The sequence below is a fragment of the Biomphalaria glabrata genome, chromosome 2, assembly GCF_947242115.1.
Source record: "Biomphalaria glabrata chromosome 2, xgBioGlab47.1, whole genome shotgun sequence".
Classification (NCBI taxonomy): domain Eukaryota; kingdom Metazoa; phylum Mollusca; class Gastropoda; family Planorbidae; genus Biomphalaria; species Biomphalaria glabrata.
The window spans coordinates 44,912,005-44,934,468 of NC_074712.1; the positions used below are offsets into that span (position 1 = coordinate 44,912,005).

Below are 22,464 nucleotides of genomic sequence, written 5' to 3' on the forward strand. Positions count from 1 at the left end.
AACTTCAAGAAATGAGTTGCGTCTTGTTGTGTCATCAGTTTATCAGCTTGAACTTCAAGAAATGAGTTGCGTCTTGTTGTGTCATCAGTTTATCAGCTTGAACTTCAAGAAATGAGTTGCGCCTTGTTGTGTCATCAGAGTTTATCAGCTTGAACTTCAAGAAATGAGTTGCGCCTTGTTGTGTCATCAGAGTTTATCAGCTTGAACTTCAAGAAATGAGTTGCGTCATGTTCTGTCATTAATGTTTATCAGCTTGAACTTCAAGAAATGAGTTGCGCCTTGTTGTGTCATCAGAGTTTATCAGCTTGAACTTCAAGAAATGAGTTGCGTCATGTTGTGTCATCAGAGTTTATCAGCTTGAACTTCAAGAAATGAGTTGCGCCTTGTTGTGTCATCAGAGTTTATCAGCTTGAACTTCAAGAAATGAGTTGCGTCATGTTCTGTCATTAATGTTTATCAGCTTGAACTTCAAGAAATGAGTTGCGTCATGTTCTGTCATTAATGTTTATCAGCTTGAACTTCAAGAAATGAGTTGCGTCATTAAAGTTTATAAGCTTGAACTTCAAGAAATGAGTTGCGTCATGTTCTGTCATTAATGTTTATAAGCTTGAACTTCAAGAAATGAGTTGCGTCATGTTCTGTCATTAATGTTTATCAGCTTGAACTTCAAGAAATGAGTTGCGCCTTGTTGTGTCATCAGAGTTTATAAGCTTGAACTTCAAGAAATGAGTTGCGTCATGTTGTGTCATCAGAGTTTATCAGCTTGAACTTCAAGAAATGAGTCTCATTTAGTGCATTTAAAAATTATTTTACAGCGTTTTCATTTCCACTAAAATGTTTCAAAGTAAAACAAAATATAAACTAGAGTCATAGTAAAAGGTCAAAGGTAATATATTTCACATGTTTAGTTTATCACTTAACTATGTTGTAGTTTGATTCACTCTCTCCCCTCTCAATGTTTTCACTGTTGAAACTTAAGAACTGATTGCCGCGACATTTTTATCTTCATGAAAAACTGAAGGTCAATCAGGGGAGCTAAGCAATATCTGCTTTAAAACAAAAATAAACAAACCTCTGCTATACATGTAAAATTTTAAAACCAAAACATTCCTGCCTCCATTTTCCAACCTAAAAAAAATATATCTTGAAGATTTGTGATGATGTTGCAAATATGTAAAAGAAATATTTGGAACTGATGATAACTGATGGGCTTATTTAAAATAGTTTAATTAGAGAGCTTGACAGCTGGGTAGAATGCAATGTTAACAATTGGGGTATTTGAATAACTGTGACATACATGTACATGTGGTGGCTGAGTGGTAAAACGCTGATCTTCCGAACCGATGAGACTCGAGTTTGAATTCCAGTGACGACTGGGATTTGATTCGGGATTTTTAGAACGCCCCTGAGTCCACCCAACTCTAATGGGTGCCTCACTTTAGTTGAAGAAGTAGAGGCGGTTGGTTGTTGTGCTGGTCATAGAGACAGATGAGGTATACATCTTCTGCTCCCAGAGATCGCGATGTCTGAAAGGTGGAACTTTTTTTTACACGCGTATGTAACTAAATGTAACTTAATTGTTACTTTATATATATCTAGGTGTCCAGTACCGATGTCATATTAACAAGTGTCAAAGTAGAAATGAAGAGTATAACACCTGAAGTTATAACACTCTAGATCTTATCCAACCAGATGTAGGACTTATCCTTTAAAAAAATTCAGATTTATATCACGGTACTCTGGGAATAGTGAAGTCAAGAAACAATCACAGATAAAATGTTGAAACAGAAAAAGCAAACATCAGAGATAAAATATTGAAACAAAAAAATCACAGACATAAGTAAAACAAAGAGAAAAAATCATAGATAAAATAATGAAACAGGAAAAAAATAATATATAATATTGAAGCAGAGAATATACAAGGTTACAAAGACAGTTCGTGTGGAAACACAAACTCAAAATCGGCCCCCGAAGTGGTCCACCCAGGCAGGAAAAAAGGCAGGTTTCAATATTTTCAGAAAGAATATCATAATGAAATTCTTTCAAAGGCAAAAGACAGAGAAGAGGGGAGAAAGAAGGTTGACAGATCATGTTTGGTGCCCCAAAGGTCCAGCAGACCAAGGGATAGGTGAAAGTTAATGTGAAGTTAGATGTGAACCTGGCCTAACTGAGTATCTAATTGATCTAATTGTTTTGTAAGGGATCAATCTCTTATTCAAACGTCAAGCAAAAAAACATTTCCGTATAAAAAAAAAATTCCTTTAGTTTTGTATGTCACGGTGCAATACCACACTGCAGTTCAGGCGATACTATGAACAACTACTTATTAATTGTTGTTTTCAATTGTCTAACTTATTTGCATATTAAATAGATTTTTTCTCTTTCAAAAAAGTTAAAAAGTTTTTGTAAATGTAGTTTTAGTATGACAGAACTTACATAATTTAGCAATACAAATGTAAGGAAAAAAATATTTTTTTTATCAAAAATCTAAAACCATTTACATAAATGTGTTTAAAAATGCTAAATGGTCATCTCCCTTACTAAAAAGTCTCCAGTGCTTGATAATACTAATAGTGAATACTTGTACAAACGGTGTATTTTAATGAAAAAACTGCTTGCATAATTGATTAAAAAAATTAGATTTTTCTCTTTCAGAAAAGAAAAAAGTAGCCGTTGAATCAGAACTTTGAATGATCTAATGATTTTTATTTTCTCTTTTAGTTTCTGAGATCTTAACCTGGACGTACGGACGGACAGACAGGCCACACAAAACTAATAGCGTCTTTCCACTTTCGGGGGCCGCTAAAAACAGATAAAATTAAGAAGCAGAAAAAAATCACATATAAAAATAATGCAGTGGAGAAAAAAATCGAATGCCAGACTAGCTCAATGTAATACATTTAGTTTCTTTAGAATGAAAGTGTTTGCTGTTTTACGGTTTACGAGTTCTGTTCTTACATTTTTATGACGAGATCTAATTAAATAGTTGTGTTAATATTTAAACCCACACAATCATTGTGTTAATATCCACTTACGTTCTTCCATTGTTACTAAGTAAAACCTAGAATCAAACAAGCCAACACAAGCAGCGACAGACAGGACTGGCCGCTAGCGACGGATTTTACTTTCGACTGAAGCAGCGTACTGAAAGTGGCGTCTCTACACCATTTACCTTATTTCTCCTCTCTCTCTCTCTCTCTCTCTCTCTTGCACACTCACACACTCTCTCTAGCACACTCACACACTCTCTCTAGCACACTCACACACTCTCTATAGCACACTCACACACTCTCTCTAGTGTTCTCTCTAGTTCACTTACTCGTGCACACTATATAGCCCCCTCTATCTCTCTCACACAGACAATCCCTCTAACACACACACACACACACATGTCCCTATCTCTCAATCATACAACATCTTACCTGGAATAATTTGCATTAGGGTGTTAAATATCGGGGCGTCGTAATCTGTTTTTACCGACCCTCCCTTTTTCTACCTCACCTCCCCAGATCAAAAGGAAGAACTTCACATTTAAACTTAGTCTATTCGGAAATCACGATTTGTTTCTTGACTGATCAAGGCTTATTGAGCACCTGATTAGTGATGATCTTGATATCACCTTGACCCATGCTGAGAGTGGCTGAGACAATCAACAAGTTTACATTAGCAAGACGTTTTTCAATCACTCCCTAACAGCGCAGCCCAGTCGCTTTATAGATAAAAGATAAGAAGATATACGCACAGAAAATGAACCTTCCTAAGCTAATGCCTACATCTTGTTTCTTAATTCCAGGCCAGCTAATAAAGTTCTTCTTATTCTCAATCAAGCAACAATTGAAGTAACTAGATCTAGACCTTTAGATGTTCAGCTATTCAGGAGATGTATTCAGTAATAAGAAGGAGTATAGTTATGAATGAAGGAACATGAATTGGAAGAAGTGGATGCAAGAGGAGTTGTGATTGGCTTATTAAGATCTATGACAACAGGAAGGATAACACAATATTACTCTCAGTCACAGAGAATTTTCAAATTGTTTCCCTTGTATTAGAATTCTGTGTTGTTATTCAAGTGCTGGTTTATATTTAAATTGAGAAAAACTGAAATGTGATAAAGCAATCGAGGGAAGACAAGGTAATGTGTGTCCTAGTTGCCAGCCAGGCTGAAATGTATATTAAACATGTACATCTCTGATCTCGTTGCTCTATGTAATGAGTGAGTGATAATTGGCTAGCATGAAGGCTGGATTGAATCATTTGTAGATAGAACACGCCTAGCAGCATGTTGGCGTGGTGATAATATTCCAGGTGGCTTCCTGTTGATGCTGGAGCTTTAGTTGTTTACTTGGCTTGCTTCTTTTAAAAGTTGTTGACTAGTGGAAGTCTTTATACTGTTAGAGAATGGATGCTTATACAGATGAAACCCTGTCAAGTTATACACTTTTTGTTGCCAAGAGTTAATTTCAGAAAACGGTAGCCTCAACAAACTCAATAAGTAGCGCACACGGTATAAAAACGACTATATCTCACTGGTTTTCTGGTTTTAACCACATCATTGCTAGTTATAAAAATGGTTTTGAAATTTATACGCTGGCAAAATAAAACAAAGAACAAAAAAAATGATTACGTTAAGGAAACTGTATTCTCTTACCCAGTTCTAAGTCTCTAATGAGTAGAGAGACGGTATAGACTGCACATAACAAGCGTAGTGTATTTTGTTGAGTTACGTTTGCTTACATCTGGAGCAGGATTAGACAAACTAGGCTTTCTTCAAGTTTTAAATTAACATTGTTAAAGTGAATGCATATTGCCAGACATGTAAACATCTATTTGGAGAAGCACAGACAAACTTTGCATTTTTTGTTTTTTGGAAACTTAAAAATGGAAACACTTAAATAGACAGTCTAATACAAATACATAACAAGAATGTGTGTCTAATACAAATACATCACAAAACAGTTGAGTGGCGGCCCGCGACCACTTTGCATGCAGCCCGCTTGGCCACCTAAAAAGTTATCAAAAATAATGTTAAACTATTACGCTGGAAAATAAGAGATGACAAGCTATTTGAATTGAAAAATAGTATTTGTTAAACTGGCAACGAGAGTGAGTCTGCATTGAAAGCAAACTACATTTTGTCAAACTTAATTGCAAGCCATAGCAAATAATTTAGTAAATGTGATTTTATGAAGGAGTGTGTCGTTAAAGCCGAAGTAATTTGTCCAGATAAGGAGAAAGCATTCAAAGAAATAGCGTTAACTAGGAACACTGTGGCAGATAAAATAAATTCCATGTCAGTCAGATTGCATGAACAATTAAAGAACAAAATAATTGATTGATTTTGAATTATTTTCATTGGCTCTCGATGAGTCAACTGATGTAACGGGTGTAGCACAGTTGGCTATATTCATAAGGGCCTGTGACAGGAATTTTGACATACATGAGGAGCACCAAGCATGAAATTTTGATGCAAAGCTGCTTGCAAAAATAAGAGAGACTGATGCTAATTTTAAATATGCACATTTTTAGTGCATCATTCACCAAGAAACATTCTGCACACACCAATTACAGTTCCAACATGAACTAAGACCGGTTTCAGTCGCTCTCAATTTTATTTGGTCCGTGGTTTTAATCCTCGCTAATTTTCAATATTCCTGGATGACATTGGACACGAATTTGATTGTGCTCCCTACTACGCAGAAGTCCGCTTGTATTGTATTGTTTCTGAACAAGATAGTTGAACCTGTTGAACATTTCCAAACTGACGAATGGGTTCGAGATTTGGCACTTCGCAGTTGATCCCACTGGTCACCTGCAAGACTTGAAGTTGAAACTTCAAAGTAAAGACAAAATTGTCACAACTACGTGTGATCATGTGAAGTGCTTTAAAAAAAAAAAACAAATATGAAGAGAAATCTTGATCACTTCTCAACGTGTCAGGAACTAAAAAGATTAAATACGGCTGCAACATTTGGTAAGTATGTCTAACACCTGGAATCGTTAGTAGATGCTTTCAATGACCATTTTCGTGACTTTGTACCTCCCTTCTCATTTGATTCTGATAAAGCTGTTGGTAATGTGCAACTAGAGCTGATAGAATAGCAGTCAGATTCTTTGTTGAAATCGAAGTATATAGAATCGGCTGTGGCAAAATGTTACGGTAATTTACCCTGAACGGTACTTTGAATTGCGGAAATTTGCAGCCAGAATTCTAGCTATGTTGGCAAGCACGGATATCTGTGAGCAGTTCTTTTCTGTAATGAAAGCTACAAAGCACTACACCGTTCGAGATTATCTGATCAAAATTTAACATCAGTGATGAAGTGGCAAACAAACTTCAACCTGACATTCAATACTCTTGTATGACATTAATAATCTTGTATGACATTAATAATCTTGTATGACATTAATAATCTTGTATGACATTCAATAATCTTGTATCCCAGAAAAGTTGTGAAGCATCAGGACAAAGAAAATAATGCGTAATCATAGTCATTTTTAATTACTTAATAGTACTACAAATTTAGCTAACTAGGGGACAGGTATGCCATTAATTATTGTATTCTATTGTATTGTTTCTAATTTACATAAAACTAGTAGGATGTTTTGCAACAGATTTCTTTGCTGCGGCCCCTCAAGTCATAGTAAGTTTTTTATGTGGCTCACACACCTTGACGAGTTTGACATGCCTGATCTAATACAAATACATAACAAGACAGTTGAGAGCCCAATACAAATACATATTAAGAATTTGTGTCTAATACAAATACATCACAAAACAGTTGAGTGTCTAATACAAATACATAACAAGACAACTGAATGTCTAATCAGTGTGATGTAACTAATTTCTTGTCATTGTTGTCTTGATTTTTCTTGTTTCTGTTCAATGACTTTTCAAGAACTTTAAAATTATATCATATTTTTTTGTCTTTCTTTTGAAAATAGAGACTGGTGAGTTGTTTGCTTTTTTTTTGTGTCTTTTACATGAAATGATATGTTTTAATATACTTTACTCACACTACTAACGAAGACAAGACAGAAACAGCAACTCGAATGCAGAAAGTATATGAAGTGATAAAGCAGATCAAACCTAAGCCTAAATTTAGCATTTGGACTGTCAGTCTTGTCGACATAAACATAGACATGTCTGAGAAATAACTCTCAACTGTTACCCAGGAGACACAATTTCTACCCGTACAATTGCAAACACAAATGCTACTTAAAACATTCCAGACATAACTGCTACCCTTAAACATTAGAAACAGAAATGATCTAGCCCAGTGATGCCCAACCTTATTCGGTCTGCGGGCCATTTTAATTTTCGGCATTCGTGTCGCGGGCCATAACACCAAAAAGAAAAACAAATACAATATGCTATTTTTAATAGTTTATTTGTGGACCGACTTGCATAAATTAATGTGATGCATGAAGTTTATCCAAAACAATCTTCTGAATATGTGGCTGCATAGATGAAACACCAACTCGGAGCACTGAATCTAGATGTTCATCCGTGAGGCGATTACGTAACTTGGCCTTCGCCCGTTTCATCAGTTCCAGTTGTAGATCTGTCGGGGCACTTGATACATCGGCAGCAAACGGATTTTCAAAAAGACGGATTTCATTTTTTAAATTCTGAGAATCCACAAATCTTTCACTGAAATTATCCATCAAGAGTCTCAGAAGTTGGATCATTCTTTCTTTTGGGAGAGACATATTTAGCTGCTTATCATTTTGTAGAGTGTTACAGGTAGGAAAGTGGACAAGATGCACCCTTTCCGCCTGTTGAATGAAGAGTTGCAATTTGTTTGGAAAGCACATATGTCTGCATACACATGCGAAATCAATTTGTCTTTCCCTTGTAGTTTGGTGTTAAGTTCATTTAGATGTGATGTCGCATAAAATAGCCAAAATCCCACAACCATGAAGGGTCGTTCAGTTGTGGCACTTGTTTTGATTTAAAAACAACGTTTTAACACCTTTCCTCGGCTTAACCAGCCCCTCACTTCACTGTGAAATAGAACGTCTTCATATTCGGACTCTATTTCTGTCAGAAAATCTTTGAAAGTTCTGTGATTCAACGCTTTTGTGATTTGATGAAATGTACAGTGTTGCGTACAATCATCATCACATGGTCCAGATTCAAAACCTTTCCACAGAGATTTTGTTGGTGAATGATGCAGTGAAGCCGCAGGGGTTCAGTTCCATTTGACTCAACAAATTTTTTAATAACTCTTGCTGTCAGTCCGCTGTGACATCCAACCATATTTCTAGCGCCATCAGTAGTCACTCCAACTAATTTATTCCAAGGAAGAGCAAGGTCCTCCATGATGGTTGACACTTCTTTGAACAGGTCTTCTCCAGTTGTAGTCCCATGCATGCTCCTCATAGCTGCTAACTCCTCTGTTATATCAAAATTGTTGTTTGTACTGCGAATAAATACCAAGAGTTGCGCAGTATCAGTTATGTCAGTGAACTCTTCAGCAGGAATAGAAAACATTTCGAATTCTGCTGCTCTTTTAATTGTGAATGAAGATTTACCCCCATATCTTCCACTCGCCTTGTAATTCTCATGCGTGAAAGGCTGACAGCTTCTACTGCATTCTTCTTTTCAGAACACATTTCTTCCATCACTGCTAGCATACACTTGTTTACATATTCGCCATCTGAAAAAGGCTTCATTGCTCTACTTAAGATGTGAGCAACTCTGTAGCTGGCCCTTATCGCCGACTCATTTTCTTGTCTCTTTTTGTTAAATATTCTCGTCCATCCCCCAATCTCTAGTCGTAACTTGACAATCTTGTCTTCGCGGCTCAAACCAAGAATGCCAACATATGTGTTTATGTGTTTGGCTTCATGATGCCTTTTAATGTTATGTTCTTTAAAAACAGCCACACTTTCTTTACAAATCAAACATGTTGACTTACTATCCTATTCCACAAAAAAGTAAAGATCTGTCCACTTTTCTTGAAAGTTTCTACATTCAGAGTCCACTTTTCGTTTCTTAGGCTCTCCCATTTCATTAAATCACAAACGTTAAACAATACGGTACCAATCGCTTTGATATCTAAAGAACACGACCCAAAACGATGCAACAATGATCTCTGTGTTGCACACTCAAGGTGTCAAGGACACGGCTAGCTCAAGACAGTGGCTGAATTTTTCAAGAATTTAAAATAGCTGTCTAGTTTTATCGCCATTGAAAAAAAACAACAACACTTGTGTTCTTACAATACAAAAAAATATTTACTTTGAATATTAGAATACCAAACATAAAGATGAAATTCATCAAAGAATGAGTGAGAATCCTAACTTAAAGATAATATTTTTTCAACATTCTAATTTTTTAATTAAAAAAAAAAAGTTTTTAATTTTTTTGTTAACATTTTTAAAATTTTTAATTGTTTTTTTAAATTTTGTTCCCATGCGTTGGCGGGCCGGATAGAAGCACGTTGCGGGCCGGATCTGGCCCGCGGGCCGTAGTTTGGGCATCGCTGATCTAGCCTATGCTAGAGTATATAACACAATAGCATGTTTCGTCCTATAGTGTTAAGGCTTAAGGTAAAGTTTTTATGGCATTTAGATGTTGTTTGTGTTGTGAGTAATGAAAATTAATCAACATATGCAGTATATTATAAATCTAATAAAACATGAACACTGACTCTAGATGTCAAAAATTGATCCAAGATACGAACTTGTCTATTTTAGTCACCAGAAAACAAAAAACAAACTTGCCAACGTTAGGCACGTAGCTAGTAGACATTTATTTGAAACTTTAAAAAAAAGAAATAGCTTAATAAGCCAAGAAAACATTCAAGAAAGATTTCAACTAATATATAGGCCTATACATATATATATATAATATATATACATGTAAAGAAAAAAAAATGCTAGAACAAAGTGTTATGGCATTTAGTATCAAGAACTTTAGCATTTTTATGACAGCAGGTAATTTATTTATTCTCTTTGCCCAAAATAATTGTATTTACATTTGCTTGGATGTTGTTGTTTTTTTAAAGCTGTTGCTGGTTCAAATAAAATGAGTCAAATATTTATTTTCACATCAAATGTGTTTGTTTAAATCCCTGTAAATCTGAAATGGGGACTTAATCGCTGTTGCCAATCTAAATATATATATATATATATATATATAGGCCTATACCCCCAGCACGCCAACACCTAAATTTAGATTTATTTACCATTTTGTTTTGACTACAGAAGATTGGAAAGCTGATAGACAACAGATCTTGAGGGAAGAGATGGGAGGTAAGCACTGGGAAAGATAAAGGAGGATGCCAAAAAGTACCAACAAATTCCCGCAACTCGCTATTTCAAAAACCATAACTTTGAGCTATCAAAGGAAAACTTTTTTTTTCAAAATGAAACATTGTATTAAATTTTTTCTTTATACTCAAACTGATGATCTAATATAATAAATCTAGCACACAATTTCCTATTATTTTTATATTTATATTAATGGTGGCAATGCACTACATATAGTTCATGTATTATTAAATCATACAGTTATACATGTTAGTGCTTTTTTTTGTTGTAACAAATAGGTACCAGTACTCAGTGAGTGATTGCCTAACTTTTGAACTACTAATTAATTAATAATAGACGTTAAAAGACAAGAAAAGTATTTTTTTCCCCACATTGACAAATGTGCTAGTAGGCCGCACCGGTGCGTATCGTCACAAAAAAAGCACTGCTTATCAGCAATGTACCGACAGGTACTTAAGTACAGGAAGGAAGAAGTCGACTATAAAATTTCAAATTTGTCAAATCTAAGGAAGTTATAGTAAGAAGTCATGGTTTGACCTATATGCAACATATTCTATAGATTGGGGCCCTCAGGCAACCACAAAAAAAATATTTTGAAGACAAAGAAAAGGAATAAATAGCCTTATGTGGATTGGAGAGGTCCCATATCTCAAATAGCTTAGAGCCTTATCAAGTCTAAATATGGTCCTTATAGTAATTCGGGTAAAATAGATCTATTTCCAATTAGCATAATGTTACATTTGACCTTTCACTTTATTTTCCTTTGAAAAAAGGTTAACTCTGCTGTAGCAAGTAATTAGAGCACTTGTGACTAGCTATGAATTATTCAGTGTCAAAGTTGTCTTGTAAAAACAACAATCGATATAGAAATGCGTGAATGTGATCTTTACTTCTTGATATCTTATTGACCTTTGCGAATTTCTCGTTTAGAATGTGACATTTATTTTCTACAAAATAGTTGTGTAAATCTCTAAGACAACTTCAAAATAGTCGTGTAAATATCTAGGGGCACGTGATAAGAAATAGACACTTACATTCTTCCATTGTTAGCGAGTAAAGCCTAGAATCAAAGGAGCCGCTACAAGCAAACAACTTTCACAGAAAACCAGCGACTGAAAAGAACTGGCCTCTATCGAAGGCGATTTGACTTCGGGACTGCGATGGCGGACTGAAGGTGGAGCCAAGGTTGGGTCTCTACACCATTGAACTGGTTTCCCGTCTTTTTCTCACTCGCGAATACGTCATCTTACCTGGGGAAATTTTTAAATATAGCTGGGGGTGGGGATAGGGGGAGGGAGAGCTTTTTTTCTTAGCCTCAGGTGATTTTTTGTAACCCTCTCGGTACCCCCAGCAGTCTCAGAAAGTAGTTAACAATTAACATGCCCAAGAATCCGCTGCTGAATAATAATAAAATAATGATAAAATTTTGACATAGTTCTTTAATGTGACTTAGTAAACCAATGACCGTTAGAAACTTGGTACATATTTTGTGCACAGGAACTCTTCTTCCTTCCTTATGTGTGTATGGGTGAGAAGATAGGAGAGGGGGGGGAAGCTACTCTTGTTGACTATTTCGCTACTGCCACCCATTTGTCTCGGCTGTTAAAATAAAAAATTTAATAAGGCTTGTCCACTCAATGACGTCATCCTCGCTGCTACTCTCTTGTTCACATTCCATAGAAAGTATGTCAGGCTGCTTGTTATTGATCTTTTTATTACAACAGTATGTCAGGTTGCTTGTTATTGATCTTTTTATTACAACAGTATGTCAGGCTGATTGTTATTGATCTTTTTATTACAACAGAATGTCAGGCTGATTGTTATTGGTCCTATTATTACGACAGAATGTCAGGTTGTTTGTTAGTGGTCCTATTATTACAACAGTATGTCAGGCTGCTTGCTATTGGTCTTTTTATTACTACAGTATGTTAGGCTGCTTGTTATTGGTCTTTTTACTACTACAGTATGTCAGGCTGATTGTTATTGATCTTTTTATTACAACAGTATGTCAGGCTGATTGTTATTGGTCCTATTATTACAACAGAATGTCAGGTTGTTTGTTAGTGGTCCTATTATTACAACAGAATGTCAGGCTGCTTGCTATTGGTCTTTTTATTACAACAGTATGTCAGGCTGATTGTTATTGGTCCTATTATTACAACAGAATGTCAGGCTGATTGTTATTGATCTTTTTATTACAACAGAATGTCAGGCTGCTTGCTATTGATCTTTTTATTACAACAGTATGTCAGGCTGATTGTTATTGGTCCTATTATTACAACAGAATGTCAGGCTGATTGTTATTGGTCCTATTATTACAACAGAATGTCAGGCTGATTGTTATTGATCTTTTTATTACAACAGTATGTCAGGCTGATTGTTATTGGTCCTATTATTACAACAGAATGTCAGGCTGATTGTTATTGATCTTTTTATTACAACAGAATGTCAGGCTGCTTGCTATTGATCTTTTTATTACAACAGCATGTCAGGCTGATTGTTATTGGTCCTATTATTACAACAGAATGTCAGGCTGATTGTTATTGGTCCTATTATTACAACAGAATGTCAGGCTGATTGTTATTGATCTTTTTATTACAACAGTATGTCAGGCTGATTGTTATTGGTCCTATTATTACAACAGAATGTCAGGCTGATTGTTATTGATCTTTTTATTACAACAGTATGTCAGGCTGATTGTTATTGATCTTTTTATTACAACAGAATGTCAGGCTGCTTGTTATTGGTCCTATTATTACAACAGTATGTCAGGCTGCTTGCTATTGGTCTTTTTATTACTACAGTATGTTAGGCTGCTTGTTATTGATCTTTTTATTACAACAGTATGTCAGGCTGCTTGTTAGTGGTCCTAATATTACAACAGAATGTCAGGCTGCTTGTTAGTGGTCCTATTATTACAACAGTATGTCAGGTTGCTTGTTATTGATCTTTTTATTACAACAGTATGTCAGGCTGATTGTCATTGATCTTTTTATTACAACAGTATGTCAGGCTGCTTGTTATTGATCTTTTTATTACAACAGTATGTCAGGCTGCTTGTTATTGGTCCTTTTATTACAACAGTATGTCAGGCTGCTTGCTATTGGTCTTTTTATTACTACAGTATGTTAGGCTGCTTGTTATTGGTCTTTTTATTACAACAGTATGTCAGGCTGCTTGTTAGTGGTCCTAATATTACAACAGAATGTCAGGCTGCTTGTTAGTGGTCCTATTATTACAACAGTATGTCAGGTTGCTTGCTATTGGTATTTTTATTACAACAGTATGTCAGGCTGCTTGCTATTGGTCTTTTTATTACAACAGTATGTCAGGCTGCTTGTTAGTGGTCCTATTATTACAACAGAATGTCAGGCTGCTTGTTATTGATCTTTTTATTACCACTGTATGTCAGGCTGCTTGTTATTGATCTTTTTATTACAAAAGTATGTCAGGCTGCTTGTTATTGATCTTTTTATTACAACAGAATGTCAGGCTGCTTGTTATCGATCTTTTTATTACAACAGTACTTCAGGCTGATTGTTATTGATATTTTTATTACAACAGTATGTCAGGCTGATTGTTATTGATATTTTTATTACAACAGTATGTCAGGCTGATTGTTATTGATCTTTTTATTACAACAGTATGTCAGACTGCTTGTTAGTGGTCTTTTTATTACAACAGTATGTCAGGCTGCTTGTTAGTTGTCTTTTTATTACAACAGTATGTCAGGCTGCTTGTTAGTGGTCTTTTTATTACAACAGTATGTCAGGCTGCTTGTTAGTGGTCCTATTATTATAAGAGAATGTCAGGCTGCTTGTTAGCGGTCCTATTATTACAACAGAATGTCAGGCTGCTTGTTATTAGTTCTATTACAGTATGACATCGATTTTCGAATGATGACTAAGACGCCGGTAGAGCACTGACAAAGTACGACCACTAGCTTTTCTAAAAAAAATATTTACTAATGAATAAGTCTCTCCCTTCAATTAAAACGTTACACACAGACACACACATAGACCTATTATAACACCCGATCTTTTAAAACTTCTACAGAAAACGTAGCTACGCTAGTGGCCAGAGTATCTTAATTTGAACAACCATATTTCCTAAATTATATGCCAAGTTGTAAATGCATATTAAAATGACTGAGATTATTGAGAATGTAATATAAATTTAGTAGACACTTCTATGAGCTTGTCGATGAGTGGATAGAGTTCAGGAGGTGAAGTGTTGCTGCTTTCCCTTGGATATTACAAAGGTTTATGCAGGGTTTATGAACGTATATTCAGGGCTGGTTCAACATGACTTTAAGATAGTGAAATAAGATGTGTATTTATCAATGATTAGCTAGAAACAGGAAATGTCTAATCAAAATGTAATATTGTCGCAAACAAACTTGAACTCATATTTAAGCAACAATGCAACCGTTAAAAAACAAAACAAAGCAAAAAAAAAAAAAACTGGTTCAGTAAGGCATTCCCAAACTGAAATTTTAAAAAATTAAATAATAGGCTATAAAAATATTCCAAAATCAATTGCCTATTTATGAAGCTATCATTGGTCTATCATTTCTCATTCTATTTATTTCTTGTAATGCTTCGTTTCTGCAGGGAATCATCCTGGTAAGCATTGCACAATCAAGTTTTTCTATTAACAGTTCAGCTAATAATTTGACAAGGGCTTGTGGACTGGAACTTGTACATTTGACCGTGTGTCTATTTATTTATTCAACTCTTTACTGAATACAAAGAAATAGTTGAGTCGACTTCGGTAATTCCCGTTTAAAAAAAAAAGATAATAATATATTTACAAATTTAAACGGTCAAACCAGAGTTTTCACTGTGAGGCTCTTTAATTACTAGAAAAATCGTTAGAGACGTTTTTAAAATAGCCCTCGCTCTAGTTTCTATCTATGAAAAGAATGCGAGCTAAAAGTGTGAAGAGAAGACGAGGCATTCTGTTCAACAAATTACAATCTCTCAAAGTCTAATATTTTGGTAACAACTTTGAACAGGCCAATGGTCTGAATCTAAAAATTTACTTTGAATCCATTTATTTTTATCTAATTCTCGAATCTATCTACCGCATAAATTCTTTCTCCCACGGTCATGGCTGATAACTGAGCCTCCTGACACTCAACAATGCAGGGCCAGGTGCGCTCAGGTAAATTTTGGTCCAGAGGCTCTGCGTTGATACTTTTTTTTATTTTTAAAAAAATCTATGTGCAAGCTCATATAAGAGTTTTGTGAAAGTTTTATAGTGTTTTTTTAAGACAATGAAAAGCCAAAGCGGGATTTTAAATTTGAAGAGAACTTTGGCAAGGTCTTTGCTGAATTAGTGACCCAATAATACCACTTAAGAATGTTGTAGAAAAAGTCAGATGAACAAGGAAGAGACCACTATGAAAAATAATATTTACAAAATTTTTAATGAGTATTGTAGAGGTGGTGTTGAAGTTTACAGTCTACTTTTCTAAAACAAAAACAAAACAAAACAAAACCTGGGAACGAAGGTGGGGCAATGCCAGGTTAAAACTATAGATCTTTGTTAAGAGAACACATTCCTGGAACAGAATTAATTGTATTTTAGTTGGAAAGACCAGTAATGCTTAGAGAAGGAGAAATTTAGGGAATTTAAAAAAAAAATAGAAGGGGAGGGGGCGGTAAGATTCTACTCTGCGAGATGTGAAAGTAGCTCGGCTCTAAGATCTGTTGTTCTCTTGACCTTTCCAAAGGCGTATTCTCACCTTGTCTGATTACGTCATATGTAGGTCATGGGTCAAATCTGTGTGTGGGAAGGGAAGTATTCTCACAAAGGTGTGTTTTGCGTGTGTTTGTGTGTGTGTGTGTAGGTAAATGGGTGTGGAAAACGTGTCATTACTTTTGTCCCAATAAAAAATAGGAAAGTTGTTTGGAAATCAATTTGCTCGTCAAGAAAGAAATGAAAAAGGAAATGTTGAATTGCCTTGTGACTGACACTTTGAAATCTGTTTATATTTGTCAATCCAACTAATCAACCACAGCACATGCGATTCCAGCCATCTATTAAAACAAATTCAGCCAAAGGTCTTTCTAAACGAATACAAAGTAGTGAAAAAGTCAGCAAAATAATTCTGATCAGTCTCTACGTTCTTTGGTGATTTCAAATTGTCATCTGAATCATACAAATCTGGTCTATTCAAATTAAAAATGAAATGTACAGTAATTCTTATTTCTCCAAAATGAGAAATATTTGTAGAACTATATACTAGCTAATAGTGACTTAGTGAGAGAGAGATGGAGAGAGAGAGAGAGAGACATATTGAGAAATGAGAAATATTTGTAGAGCTATATACTAGCTAATAGTGACTTAGTGAGAGAGAGATGGAGGGAGAGAGAGAGAGAGAGAGAGAGAAAGGGGGGGGGGGGAGAGAGAGAGAAGAAGAAGAAGAAGAAGAAGAAAATGAGAAAGAAGAAATGAAAGAAAAAAGAGTTCTCTTTTATCAGAAGGAGGAGAGTGAGGATGAACATGAAAGAAGACAAAATACACAAGCTCATCACGCACACACACACACACACCAACAGTAACACCTTTGATAACAAACACAAACATGCCCCTTATGTTTAGGGCTCTCATCAAAACAAACCTTTTGGGCCAATCATCTTGACATAGCCTCTGTAAAGTTTCAGAAAAACAAATCACTTCAAGGTATGGTTTTTACTTGTTATACTCAGTGCACTAGAGTAAGTCTACTATCTACTGACATTGGTTCAGTATGCTCACGTGGGCTGATGTACTACGTAGCGTAAAGTAACGCAGAGAGAAGAAAGTATACTGTACTAGTTTTAATGCCTGGCTCCGTTTGAATAGGAAGACACTATATCCTAGTTGTTTCATAACAGAGACAGGACGAACAGTTCGTATAATTATTTTGTTATTAAAATGTGCCATTGCTTTAAAAGAAAAAGAAAGAAACATTTTCTAGAAATAGCCAAATAAATATTTCTTTTTTTAGACTTTACAATCCATGGTGCATATTATAGAAAGCGTATCTGTTTCTATGTTCGACGGTTAACTTAGGTATTATGTGGCCAGATTAACGTCTAATAGCAAACGCTTAAAGTAAAGTTAATTTAATTCTCTGGTACCAGTATAAGTTTGGTGAAATCAGGCTCATACTTCAAATCCCAGTCTTAAATGGGATTTGACTTCCTAACCCCTCGGTTTAGCTTTTTCCCACTTGACCACAACAACCCTATAATGCATATTTTTTTATAATGAAGTAGATTTGATTCGTTTCAATTTTTAGTATAGAATTCACACAATTTGAATACGAATTTATTACTTATGTTAATAATATATACTAATTATTTATATTTAAACATATTTTTAGATTATTTCGCCCCCCCCTCTAGTATATTTGTCGATATGGTGTGGTCGGGAGGGGGCGATGGCATCAATTCCGCCCCCCCCCCTAAACTTTCGAGTGGGGGGGGCGGTCCAATTTATATGTAGAAATCACAGCTTGCTAACAGAATCAATTGAATATCTATATGATTAAAACTTGTTATTGGTATTTTAACCGATCTTTATATTATGTCGTTCCCCTGTTGGCCGATGGAGTGGGGATCGAATACCTCTACTGCCCTTCCCACCTAAAACCTTTGAGTGGGGGGGGGCGGTCTTACTTTTCGGAGAAATCATAGTTTGTGAACAAAATTAGTTGAATTAATATATAAATTTTATATTATGTCGCTCTCCTTCAGGTATTTTTGCCGATTCGGTGGGGTGGGTGGGCGATTGCATGTACTGCCCTCCCCACTCTAGCCCTCTGAGTTGGGGGGGGGGCGGTCCTATTTTTATGGAGAAATCATTGTATGTGAACAAAATTAGTTGAATATGTATATAATATAAACTACAAAATTAAAAAATCTGTCACTAATATAATTTATACATGCTATAAAATTAAATTATTATATCGAGTCGCCCCAACCCTATACTTTAATGCCAAATGCAATCATTAGCAGAAATTATAAAAAGGAGCGAGGATTAATCATTTTCACTCTATCGCCCCCTACCCTTTCCAGACAGAGTTTAAGTAATTTCACATGAATTTATCTTAATTATTTTAAGAAAGACTTTGCTTTGGAAAAGTTATAATTCAAACCAAATTTTTCAGTCACGAATGAGTTCTAAACCCAGATAATCTTTTTTTAGTCGCCTTTTTCCAACCTTTACTCAATCTGATTTTTTTCTAGATAAATATGTTTTGAACTATAACTCACAATTTATGCTTGAATTTTATTGAATATTATTTATCAAATTATTTTTTTTGGCGTCGATCCTCAAAGCCTTAATCTAAAGATGTGGGGTACCTGATCTTTTCAAAGAACAAATTTGCTATGTATTAAGTGCCTAAAAATCTATATGAGAATATTTTTCAACATTATTCGAAAGATCCTTTATAATAGGATGAAAAATGAGCTTTAGGTCAGGAGAATGCGTTTCTTCAGTGAAGAATGCAAGAAAACGCTTTTCGTGATTGGGCTTCGACCCGAACCACACTGATGAATAATGAGCTATAAATGTCAGGAGAATACGTTTCTGCAATGAAGAATGCAAGAAAACACCTTTTGCGTCTGGGCTTTGCCCCGAACCCCACTGAGAAATAATGAGCTATAAATGTCAGGAGAATGCGTTTCTGCAGTGAAGAATGCAAGAAAACACCTTTTGCGTCTGGGCTTTGCCCCGAACCCCACTGAGAAATAATGAGCTATAAATGTCAGGAGAATACGTTTCTGCAATGAAGAATGCAAGAAAACACCTTTTGCGTCTGGGCTTTGCCCCGAACCCCACTGAGAAATAATGAGCTATAAATGTCAGGAGAATGCGTTTCTGAAGTGAAGAATGCAAGAAAACGCTTTTTGGGTCGGTGCTTCGCCCCGAACCCCACTGATAAATAATGAGCTGTAGATGCAGGGAAAATGTGTTTATGCAGTGAAGAATGCAAGAAAATACTTTTTGCGTCGGGGCTTCGCCCCGAACCCCACTGATAAATAATGAGCTGTAAATGTAGATATATCATAGGGTTAGGGTTTACTCGGCGTTAGGGTTAGGGTTTGGAAAAAAAAATCGCCCCCCCACTCCAAAGTTCTGGATTCGCTAGTGGTTTCAATCGATGTTTATGCTTTAAGTTAGGTTCTGGGGGCTACAGTTGAAACGATTTCTGCCATCTCTAGAATCAACCCATGTAGTCAGTGTATAAGTGAGTTTATACACAGGGTATTAAGCCAAGCAGGCACATGGTAAACAATCCATTTATACATTAAGGTGTGACCCAAAAATAGAATTAAAATGTCTATGGATTCACAATAAAATAAAACACAATGAGCAGCCTGTAAGTGTGTTTTTAACATAAGATTTTTGAATGTACAGTATTCAAGTATTCTTGAGAAGCAAAACATGGTTTTAATCAATTTAGTTGATTTCTACTGTTCATTCTTTTTATTTATGGAATTTAATTTTGTTGTTTCTGGTTGGGAAAAAGGTTTCATCTATTGTACACTATCCCAGCCACTGTACACTATCCCAGTCCCTGCACGCTATCCCACCCAGTCTATGTACTTTTACAGACTTGCCGAAATACTTTTCGAAAATATAAAACTGAAACTTGAAAACAATGATCACGTGACGTTGAAGTTTCATTGCTGCTGATGTTTGGAAAGAAACGTAGAAGATGGCGTTCACCTTCCTTCCCCCTGACACGAGAGCACTAACAGAAACTTCTAGCACTCTCAATACTTTGTTTTTTAAAAGAAACGTGTATATGACGTCATTGTTTGGGCTAATGACGTATGGCAAAAATCATTAGGTGTTTCTTTTTTGGTTTCTCTATATAACACGGGCGTAGTCAGGATTTTATTGCGGGGGGGGGGGGACCTTGCCATATATATATATATATATGAATGAATTTTGTTTCTCTCTAACGTAGCTCATCTCTGGCAGTGCCAGAGAATGAAAATTAGTTAATTTCTACAATCAAAATAATAATAATTTTAGTCATATAGCGTTGTTAACGAACAATGACAAACAGGTAGGTTTTAAATGTTCTTCTTGAAATAGTGGAGCATCTTGTTTGTCTGAGATCAGTAGCCGTAATCCAAACTTTATTTTGATAAATTCAACGAGGTATCAAACATCCCAAGAGAATCAAACGTTTCATTAAGAAATGTGTAACAAACGAGACATGCGCCAAAGATATAGTTAAACATTCTATCTAAAGATCTTTCTTTTAGTAGTTTTGATAATGTGTACTTTTATTCATAAACAAATATATTTTTTAAATGTAGTCTTTTTATTCCAGTTTTGAGAGGCAGCGTTCAGATTTCGTTGATTTTTATTTTATTGGGGACTCCACTTCAGATGTTTATCGCCACTAGAAAGACAGTTTCATAGTTTTCTTGTTTTTAAAAAAAAAGAGGACGGAGTTCTGAGATCTTCCACTTTTTCTTGTGATTTGTATTCTGTTTTTTTTTAGGCGAGAGTTCAGAGTTCACCGTGTATGGTAAAGGTGAGTATAAAACGACCTCAGCCACAGCATGCTTTTCAGACTTTTTTTCTCACTCCTCAAACAGAACATCCCGAACCTGAGCACACACGTCAACTTTCACACGCATCCATAACACTCACACACAACTTTCAAACACTCACAATCAAATTTCAAACACTTACACACAAAACTCAAACACTCACACTCAAATCTCAAACACTTACACAGAAAATCTCACCACTCAGGCACAAACCTTAACACTCACACACATACCTCATCCCTGAGACAAACCTCGACACTCATTTTGCGATTGGTTACATATGAGTTTTGACAATAGAATTTCTGTGAGTAGTTTTAGAAATCTAAGAGCTCTAACTGTCGAAATAAAATTTTCTTTAAAAAATAGTTTCATCCAATAACAAATACATTCCTAATATTTATATTCACTTCTTTCAACGAATAACTGATACGTGTAAGCCATGAAACTAGCATGCTTATACAAGTGACTATACATTAACTATAGAGACTTACATTATGAACTATAGTTACTTTAATAAAAAAAAAATATTTTTTCAAAAAATATTGGAATATGTTGTAAAGGTCATCTGTATCTTTAGCTTAGTCTGTTTCAAATTTGTTATCAAAAAGTAATTAATACATTTACAAGAAATGCTATAGAAAGCTTTGCCGGATATGCTTTTGCTACCATCAATGGCAGACGTTTGCGAGACTATCGTGTGCGATAAATCTTCCTTTTTTTTTTCTTGACCTAGACATTCATATTTTTTAATACTAAGCTAAGCTTTGCATTGTCAATACATATTCATTTTGTTCAATTTTTAGCGGCCCCCGTAAGGGGAAAAAGCCGCTATTAGGTTTGTGCAAAATGTCCGTCTGTCCGTCTGTCCGTCTGTCCGTCTGTCACACTCAGATCTCGAAAACTAGAAGAGATATGAAAAATATTATTTCATCATTAAATCCGGCTTGAAAAGTTTAGGTGCAACGGCTACTTTTGGTTTTCTAAAAGCAAACCGTTTAATTTATAAAATTAATTATGCAAGCGATTTTTTCATAAAAATACACCAATTCTAAAACAATTACGTAAATGTAAGGGAGGCAATGTTACAATATGCTAACAAAGATGGACAATTTTTGTGTATTTTCAGTATCACTAAGTCAAATATATTTTTAAAATGTACAGGAAATGTTTATAACAAATACAAATAATAGTTAAAGACGTTTTTTCTGGTCAACTAGCTGCTAAAATTAAAAGAAAACATTTCTGTTTGTTTATAAAGGCTAATAATGCACTTTGTATGTAAATATCACGCACATTTTTTTTAATGGACTTTTTATGCACCGATTTTCGTGCAGTAGCGTAACGTCGCAACATGATCGGGTGCTAAACCAATTCCTTAAACTTTTTTTTAAAAATCAGATTTTATTTATTTTTTGTTTAGTGCCCCCATCCGAATAAAAGAAGCTTATTTTTGTGCGTTTTGTCTGTTGGTCGGTCTGTCCGTCACGATTAGATTTAAAAAACTAGAACTCTAAAAGCTATTGAAAATCTGATTTAACCCTTTAATGTTCCTCCCATAACATCTCAATAGTTTTAAGTATCTAAAATTGATTGTTCCGGATTTTTTTGTGCAAAA

The 22,464-nt window shown here is 35.2% G+C and overlaps 1 protein-coding gene across 2 annotated transcripts in view; it reads right to left on the reverse strand.

Annotated features, from left to right (window-relative positions):
- Positions 1-11,473, reverse strand: part of LOC106056341 (20 kDa calcium-binding protein-like) — a 32,957-nt gene extending 21,484 nt beyond the window's left edge. Inside the window, exon 1 of one of the 2 annotated variants that reach the window (XM_013213050.2) lies at positions 11,313-11,473. In XM_013213050.2, coding sequence (XP_013068504.1) covers positions 11,313-11,322 — 10 coding nt within the window. In that variant the 5' untranslated portion in view covers positions 11,323-11,473. Of the gene's footprint in view, positions 1-3,035; positions 3,196-11,312 lie in introns of those variants that run through there. The other variant, XM_013213040.2, reaches the window with a different exon arrangement.
- Positions 11,474-22,464: the final 10,991 nt, after the last annotated feature.